The sequence below is a fragment of the Eucalyptus grandis genome, chromosome 4 (assembly GCF_016545825.1).
Source record: "Eucalyptus grandis isolate ANBG69807.140 chromosome 4, ASM1654582v1, whole genome shotgun sequence".
Taxonomy (NCBI): domain Eukaryota; kingdom Viridiplantae; phylum Streptophyta; class Magnoliopsida; order Myrtales; family Myrtaceae; genus Eucalyptus; species Eucalyptus grandis.
In genome coordinates this window covers 2,657,372-2,666,502 of record NC_052615.1, presented here as the reverse complement: position 1 = coordinate 2,666,502, position 9,131 = coordinate 2,657,372, and the positions used below count along the sequence as shown (strand labels likewise).

At 38.2% G+C, this 9,131-nt stretch overlaps 1 protein-coding gene across 1 annotated transcript; it reads left to right on the top strand.

Moving 5' to 3' along the window:
- The first annotated feature begins 5,027 nt into the window (after positions 1-5,027).
- On the top strand, positions 5,028-7,539 carry LOC108959291 (splicing factor YJU2-like). The gene is made up of 6 exons (XM_039311079.1): positions 5,028-5,243; positions 5,381-5,512; positions 5,618-5,743; positions 6,109-6,233; positions 6,327-6,434; positions 7,456-7,539. Exons 1-4 carry the CDS (start codon positions 5,067-5,069, stop codon positions 6,187-6,189), a joined length of 516 nt encoding a protein of 171 aa, XP_039167013.1. The 5' UTR covers positions 5,028-5,066; the 3' UTR covers positions 6,190-6,233; positions 6,327-6,434; positions 7,456-7,539.
- Positions 7,540-9,131: the final 1,592 nt, after the last annotated feature.

Sequence of the window (9,131 nt, the reverse complement as noted above, 5' to 3'; positions counted from 1 at the left end):
AGATTCGTCGTGATGCTAGGTGAGGTGCGAGATGCCTAAGAGGCGTGACATAACATGCTCTAGATGCCCGGTGATTGAAAACCAGAGGCTTTCGCGATGCCAGGTTGGGTGCGAATGGCCGGAGGGACGCAAACACTAGTCCTTTGGGAGAAAAATCTTTTGAATATTAAAACTAATGGTTCTACTAAGTGATGCCTGATTATAGGACAAAATTGTGTGGCACAGTATGGGACGTGTCATAACAGTTTGGTCTTATAATCGGGATCCGTATGATTGAAACAATGTGCTTTGGTGTTGAAACCGCATTTGCTATTATTTGAAAAGTTTTATTGATTTGATGCATACTTATTCCTTTGATTATATGTTTTGTCTATCTTGCATGAAATTAGATAGTGATGGTTTTGCACGATATAGTTTAGTAGATCTTTTACTGCTTGGTGGTTGTACTCACCCCTTTTTGGGGACAAACATTTCAAACTAGATAAGATGCCTCTATTGCTCGTATCTCCTGGCATATACTATGGATTCCTTATTGACCTGTAGTGGGAGCAGTCGAAGTACAAGGACCCTGAGATTCGAGTACTGATATTTGTATGGGTGAGGGTGATTATGATGTTTGATGTCGGTCTTCCCACTAGCCTTGTGCTCCAGGAGTTTGTAGCTGTGTTCGTCCATCGGGATGGATGCACGTTGGGGCCGCTACCACCACCACCAGCAAATGGACTAGGTGGCTGGATGTGACCGTGAGACGGGAACAGCAGAGGAAGAAAATTTTTGGATGTCGGCACTAACTGATGGACTCTGTGTTTATAGTTGTTAGAAATGTCGGCATCTTTTGAAGTATGGCCGTGTATAGAAAGCTACGGCATCTTGATGTACCGACAATCGATTGTCCATCTAGTTTATGTAAATAAAAGTGTTAGACTTTTACATATAAAAATGTTTAGTTAGTGTGCGTCATTTTTGAATATGGGTAAGGGAGATGTTGGATATCCTTCCGCCATATTTTGCACAGAGACTAACGGAAAATATATAGACCCCCATACCTCATGGACTTATTGAAATTTTATGGTATCAAAGTAACAAATTTTCAGGTCAAGAGAGAGGTAGTGATCTGTGGTGACCCTAACGGATCAGGGGCCGTCAGGGGGTGCCACAATTAGGTGATTAATTATATTAGATTAGCGATTTAATTAGTTAATTATGTATGTTAGATGGTTAGAGTAGCATAATTAGAGACTAGATAAGTTGTATTATTTATCTAGATTGGTTCGGGAATTTTCTAGGCCCGTTTCGGTATTTAATTAGGCTTTTCCGGCCTAAGTTAGTATTTTTAGAATTTAAATTGATTTAATTAATTAATTTTGGTAATTATTTAATTATTAATTATTTTCCGAAAATTAGACCGGATAGCTAGTGACCGGAATTTCATGATGATTGCAATGGTGTGATTAATTTTTGCAATTGAGTGTTAGTTTATGCAAATTGAGTGTTGATTGGAATTTTGATCATTTATTCCAAAATTTGTGAATTTCCAATATTTATTCAGAAAATGCCGGATGTCAGGTTTTAACACTAAAAATGGTTTTATATGCTATATAAAACAGTGGGATTTTAAAAATGAAGATATCAAATTGTTGGGTTCAATCTGACCGTATACCTACACACGATATTTTCACCGGATGTTTTTAATAAGAAGAAAATAGGCCAAGATCGTTATCATAATTGAGGCATGTGAGTGCAAAGTACAATATTATTAGCCAAAATTGAATGATCATGTGTTGGTTAAGAGAACCGTCCTCGACATGGGTCGGTGGATATTACCTATCCCCGGTGTGTGTCGGTGGATAGAGGATTGATGTGTGTCGAGTAAAACTGCCTGTGCGGGTAGTAATAATTAATTGGAACACATGTTGACTGAATTGATGGTCCGATGTGTGTCGGTAATTCTTGCTTGTGTGAGTAGTGATTGATTTAGATGTTCCAATTGATGTGTGAATTTTCTATATGCATATGGGTGTGATATGAACTGTACTGACCTGCAAGGAGGATCTGAGACGAGGTAAGTCTCTGTGGTTGTATGATTGTGTGGTTAGGATGCTCTAGGCGTATTACCCTCCTAATCGGGGTTTAGAGCGTGAACTCGCTAAGATTTATATCTCACCCCGTCGTAAGCTTAACTTTTCAGGACGATAGAGTGAAAGATCTAAAGCCAAGCTGAGGTAATCTGAAGTGTAGGTCAGATAAAACAGTTTCTTTTGAGAGTCGATCTTTTGAAATCTTTTGGGTATAGACTCTTGTATATGACTCAATTGATTTATAATAGCATGTTTTGTTTGTGAATCTGTTGTCTCGCTTTTCTATTCCGAGATGGTTACTGTTAAGGGATTTGTTATTTGCTTCCGCATGTGCAATAAAAAGAAAGGGTTGGCGACTCGTACTTTTTAATAATTTTTTTGAATATTTTTTCCTTTTTTACTTATTTTTATTTATTATTTTATATTTTTTGGGTTTGAATTTGGGGTTAGGGCCGGCGAGGATTATCAGCCGACCCTTGCCGGTGACCCTTGTCGGTCCTAACCCCAAACCCAAAAAAAAAAAAGAAAAATTTTCAAAATTCAAAAAACTTATTAAAAAGTGCCACGTCAACGCCGACTAATCATGTCAACAATTTCCCATCAAAATTGGTCAGATTGACTCAATTGACAATAAATGAAAAGATATAGGACTGAATTGGCAAAATTGAAATGTTTATGCCTGAATTGACAAAAATATAATAAGTTTAGAATTTTCTTAGACAATTTTCTCTTACGAAAGGCTTATTAAGGTTTTGTTGGTGGAATTTGTGATCCACTGTAATAATTCCCAAAACATTTATTTTCGACAGATCTTAACTTGACTAGGATTCTCAACTTTAGATGATCGCGTACAACTACTTATTTCTCATCCTTACTGGTTTCTTCTTTTTTTTTGCCAAGATTTAGAGAATATAGTCACTAATTTGGAAGCTTGTCAGTTTAAGTTTTGGCTTCGCAGCTATTGATGGGCATTCGATCTGGCCTTGTGACTAGACTTCTCAAAACCAGCTCTAGCTATATTTATATATTTTTCATTTTCAGGCAGTTGATCTTGGAGGCTTGCTAAAACTGATGCTTAGGAAGATCGATCCACCGTTCAGTTTCTTGATCCAGACTTCTCCGGTCCACACTTCCAGGTCCCAACTGGGTTCCACCAAGTATATAAAGATCAGATTGCAAATTCCATTTCCTTCGATAAAATAAACCTGTTGAGATCCTTACCTTATGTAATTGGACGCTAAATTTGGAGAAAAGAAAGGAAATGAACTCTTGCAATTTTATTTCCTAATTGACATGACATCAATCTTTTTTTAATATCATACACTGAAATATTGAATATAATGTGCTTCGATCAATTTATCACTAAATCTACTAACTCTATACATATATACATACTTACATATATATGTCACAATATTTAAGAAGCATAATGTGCTATAAAATTATATGTTATGACAAACAGAGACCTGAAAATAAGATATCTTTTTATCTAATCATTGATTTTACTCAAATTTTGGTTATTTTGCATATTTCCTAATTTTATGTCAAGAAAAGATGATTGGTAGAATTGACTACATCTTAGGATTTGATTTTCAATTTGCCATCCATGAATTTGGGATTTTGATTTCCAATTATGGTATCAAATGCCCATGGACACGTTGGTGTATAGTTAGTTAGTGTATTGGAGAGCTTGATTAGAAAGTTTGTAAAATTGGAAGGATTTGATCCGAGTGCCAACTAGAGTTTGATGGCCTCTATGGCTACTACATCTCAAGCTTGAAGCCCAAGTGGCCATGGCTGCCGTGGCCACCTGAGTTGAAGTTAAAGCTTGTGAAAGCAATGGGCAATCGAGCTTGAGTCGGCATCGCAAGATGGTGGCAAGTGGTGTTGTGATGTTGGCGGGGCTAGGATTGCTTTTAATTTTTAATTTTTTTAAATTTTATTATTATTATTTTTAAACAAAATTTTGTGTTCATCTAATACATGCCGGCTTTAGTGGCCATATCTATCCTTCGATAATCGATGTCATCAACAATTAGTTGGAAAAAAATCAAGAAAAAAATCAAATGACGACTTGAGTAACTTTTTAAAAGGTACGAAGATGATTTGGGATTTTGGTCAAGAGTCCAAAGACTATTTATACCTTTTTACCTTGATTTGATACTCGTATCTTGACCCTAGGATCACCAACTATACAAGATCAAACTGCAAATTCCATTTCCTTCAATAAATTAAACATGTTGGGATGCTTACCTTATGTAAATGCACGCTCAAATTTCAAAAAAAAAAAAAAAAGATCTTCTTGACCACACCAATGAGCAAATGTTTAATAGAACAGCCTCGGATGGATTTACTACGATAATGCTGGTGAAACCAACCATATCAGTTTTGGTTTCAGCTAAACATAAAATTTATATTTGATCTACCCGCTGCTAGAACAACTGAAGACCAAGAGCAATTAGTTGCTTTAATCACTACCTTGAGTATAAGAATAGCCGCATTATTGATGTATCTGGCAATGACTCCCATTGTTTGGTGAAACTTTGTTGTGTTTTTTCTTCCAAGACCAAAAAGATGGTTAGAAATAAAGCGAAAAATAAAATAGAAGAATTTTCAGCATGTTTCGGTATATCAAAATGAAGAATATATCTGTGTATTTATAAGTTTTATGACACGGCTATCTAAATTAATATGTATCGACAATGATATTCATAATCAAAGACCAAGTTATATTTTAAGAGATAAATAGATTCGACAAAATTGTCAAATATATAGAGAGATCCCTAAAAATCTCTAAGAAAGATTACGTCTGTAAAAACAATATAGGAAATCATCCGGGTCGGTTCGGTTCCCATTTCCCGCTCCCGCTCCTCCGAAAATAACTCGGACTCTGACTTTTCGAGAGAGATATCTTGCGGGCATCTTTCAAGCGTTCGTGACTCCCGTTCGACGTCTTGGTTTGGAGTCGGAGAGAAGAAGGACGAGGAGATGTACCCGGCGCTGCTATCTTCCGAGCCGAGACTGCCTGGGGTTCGGAGGCGGCCCATGAAGCGGCAGGTCAAGGTTCGGATCATGCTGCCGATGAGCATCCGGTGCAACACCTGCGGGAACCACATCTGCCGGGGGACCAAGTTCAGTTCCAGGAAGGAGGAAGCCGTCGGCGTGGTCGGTCGGTGCTGCACGCCGGTCGATTCCCTGTTTTTCCATCTTCTTCCGAGTTCGAGTTGTGACGATGCTTTGGTGGGTTTCTTTCTCTTTTGTTTTGTTTTGTTTTGTTTTTTTTTTTTTTTTTTTTTTTGCAGACGTATTTGGGGATCCAGAGATTCAGGTTTTACTTCGAATGCAGCAAGTGCTATGCTGAGCTCACGATCAAAGCCTATCCACGGGATCCCGATTGCATGGTGGAGTCAGAGGCGACGAGGGTAGAAGATTCTGCCTTTCAAATTGTTGGGTTTTGTTGGGTTTCTTTAGAGTTGGTTGGACTTTGGGAAGAATCGAACGTGACTTGTGCTTTTCTATTTGGGTTTGGGTTTGGGCAGGTGGTGGAGAATGGGAAAAGGAAGAGGGATGCCGAAGAGATGGGCGATGTCATGAAGTCCACGTCTTCCGATTCCAAGAGAGAGATTGATATTCTCCCTGCTCTCGATGATATGGATTCCATGAAGGTAAGTTATTTGAACTTTTTGTATTATTTTTGTTAGTCGTTTGAGTATGGATCTGTGCATTCCCCGGACGGATATTATACTGATTTATTTACACCAAAAATTTCCTATCCTTGTGATAACTGTGTGTGATAATTGTGAGTTTAGATGCAATGCTAGAGTCATCTGCTGCTAAGGTTTGAGTTGTTTCCCATACAAATCAGCATTCTTCTTGCCGAATATAGAGGCACTGTCCTACTTAGAATCCACTTCACCATTCCTGACCTCTTTGGTCTTCGTGCTTCGACTTATGCTGTTAAGTTCGGTTGCGTTCATGGTTGTGTTTATGATTCGATGGTCTGACCTTTTATTCCATGAACTCTGACTAGGAGCATTTTCTCCATACTGTGGTCCAATTCCTATCCCTGACTGACAAAGAAATTGGAGGAAGAGGACGAAGAGCTCATTAAATCATTAGTACCCCATGTTATCAATAACCACCCTTCTGTATCTGGTTTCGCTTCTATTTTGCATCTCTCTACATTTCATTTAACTATCTTTCATCCATTCTAACTATACTCGTTGCTTCCTTGAAACTTTCTTGCAGAAATCCAAAGATTTTATTCATAGGGTCAAAGATGAAGATTCTGAGGATGTGGAAGACCTGATTCGACCTTGTGCTAGGAATGATGAATCATTGAATAGTGCTCTCAAGGTCAGTAATGCTCTCATCGCCAGCATATTTGCTTCCTCGTCGGCTACCTGGAAGCGTGGGAATCTTATTAGAACAGTCTTGAATGTGTTATGCATAAGTTCTGGCTGAACTGGTATTTGCTTAATAAGGTACCTGTGTATCAGTTTATAGGATGTATATGGTACTTTAATCTACATATAATCCATGGATAAATCTAAAAGTTTGAGCTTGTTTGAAGATACTCTATTGCAAATGCTCTGTTTCTGTGACCATCAATCCCTGATTCAGTATGGATTAAGTTTACCATTGTCTTGCTCTACTTGGTGTATCCATGGTTACGTCCTGAAAGTTCTCAAGTAATTTTTCATAACTCTTTATTCTTTGAAGTTGCTGATTCTTCAAGAACATACAAATGTCTGACGATACACATGAGACGGAATAAACACAAAAGGTGACATGGATTAAACAAAGAAAAGCATGCTATCCAGATCAAATCCTCATTGCATATGCATCTGATGCAAAAGTTGAAACTGTTAAATGCCAGTACGTGCATGTTTTTCCAACTCTTAATGGAAGCATCTGCCAAACTTCTCAGAAAGAGCAGGTTTACTGGTTTGCTGATTTTGTATACACTGTCGATAAAACGGATAGTACCTCGATTCGATAAGAAGGAAAGGTGTACGTCTATGAATTGAAAGGTCCGAATGATCAACTCTGCAATCAGTTGTTAGAATCAATAGGTCTTTAAATCATTCATTTGAAAAAATGGAAACCATTATTATTGGATGAGATGCTTTGTTGTTTAGATTGTCTTTCATGTGCTTTCTTGAGTCTTCTCATAGTAGTGTTGTTTGAATCTCCCCCCTACCTAAGAATACATATTACTGAGTTGGTTTCTATTTCTTCATGTGATTTGTTAGGATAATTTCGCAGGTGTTTTAGATCTGATGTGAGCATAAGTTGTTGATTTAATTGGAATTGTCTTTAGCTGTTGAGGCCTAGAGAAAAGCTTACTTATAGGCTGGTTTGATTTGAAATGCAGTAGAGAAAATTTTCTGAGGAATTTTCGGACAAGCCAACAGATTCCTTGACAAAAGCTACCATCAGTGACTTCTCGAATGACAGAGGTATTTCACGTTTTTCGAACATGTTTTCTTCAATTACTGTAGCTCTCCTTGGTTGGGATTTATGGTATTAATGTCTGTCTGAATGATGGATTTGTGGAAATAGATAGGCTCGGCACTTCCCTTTTCCTGCAAGTGCTTTGGATTGGTATTAAATGCAGTCTCCCTGTGTGGAAGTAGACTTGACTTTTAGACTTTTAGAGAGTAACTTTTTCCATATGACAGTGGTTGCTTCTGTGAGTTTCTGGTTACGTTTCCGTGTCCTTTAATCATGTTTGTGGTGTTTCTGTTTTATGTTAGAAAGAGATATCGCCTGGTCGTTACATGAGGATCTATATTGTATGGAAAGCATCTAAGCGATTAACAAGAATGGTGGTCTAAGCAGTAAAAACGAGGATTGAGCTGCAAATGATACCATCTGCTTTCTCGCTGTATCAGCAGAAAGATTTTTGATTCTATCTCCACTGTAATTTCTGACTGAACCAGGGATTGATTATCGGATTAGCTTTTAACGGATCGTGCATTGTGGGAGTTGATTTGGTGTGGTGATTAAAGATGCTGCTTCCATTAAAGGATAAGCGTATGGCTGTAGACTGCATCTTTGTGTTGACTCTGTAAACTGCTGATGATGTTGTTGAAATTCAGGGTGAGTCATCCATGCAAATTAGATATATACTTTTCAAGCACTAAGTACACTTCAAGGGTGCGTGGAACGTGCGTCGTGCGACTTAGTACTGCCCAATTGCCGAAGTGGAAAGTAACATGACATACATAGGTATAATGGGGTGACCAAAGATGGGTCTTTTACTTAATGTGAATTGTTGGATAGCTTTTAAATATATGCCGATTGGAGATGTACGACAGTCCGATGAACTGTGAAATGAGGAATAGGACTTGGGCTTCTGGCTGCTGACAATTAGCGGATCAGTATCGAAATTTCCCGTAGCAGTTTGTGGTTGAAATTCTGATTCAAAGGGATTCCACGGATCTCGACGAACATTGACCCCAGCCCCATTACGAACTTGGCAACACATAGCATTTGGTAAGTGGAATTTGTTGCTTCGATGCCCTCCCACAAGTAGGAAGCATTTAATTAAGGATGGCGAGGGAATTATATCCTCTTAAATGCTTCCTAAAGATAGCTCATTGGGCACCTGACTTAGATCAGCAATGCTTCATTAAAATTGTCCCAGCTAACCCAGTTTTTATTTCATACGTCCAGTGATCTGAATAGTTACTGTACGGACAGGTGATGAAAGTCGTGCCTTACTAAAAATGGCGAGTACGTGACCTCCCCATTAAATCAACATTTCATATAAACCAGACATTGAGTATGCTAATGGAGTATTTCCTAGAACTATATAAGATTGTTAAAATATAATTTTTTGATATGAAGGAAAGACATGGTAAATTAGTAACTGCTGTTTTAGGAACGGATTTTCGATGGTCAGTAGCTTTTACAGAGAAGGGGTTTAGCCTGTCTAGGGACAGACAAATCCTGTCTATCTTTACTGCTGAGGGCCCGAGTCCAGTGCTAGAAGGATTCCTTCAGTGTGAAAAAATCTGCGAAGGGTTAGAATTCGGAATGAATGCA

What these genes read in the sequence shown, in the direction of transcription:
- LOC108959291 (XM_039311079.1), top strand. Translation starts at nt 5,067, where the DNA reads ATGTACCCGGCGCTGCTATCTTCCGAGCCGAGACTGCCTGGGGTTCGG. An exon ending in AGGAGGAAGCCGTCGGCGTG is followed by an intron (nt 5,244 to 5,380) that starts GTCGGTCGGTGC and finishes TTTTTTTTGCAG; the next exon opens with ACGTATTTGGGGATCCAGAG. An exon ending in CGACGAGGGTAGAAGATTCT is followed by an intron (nt 5,513 to 5,617) that starts GCCTTTCAAATT and finishes GGGTTTGGGCAG; the next exon opens with GTGGTGGAGAATGGGAAAAG.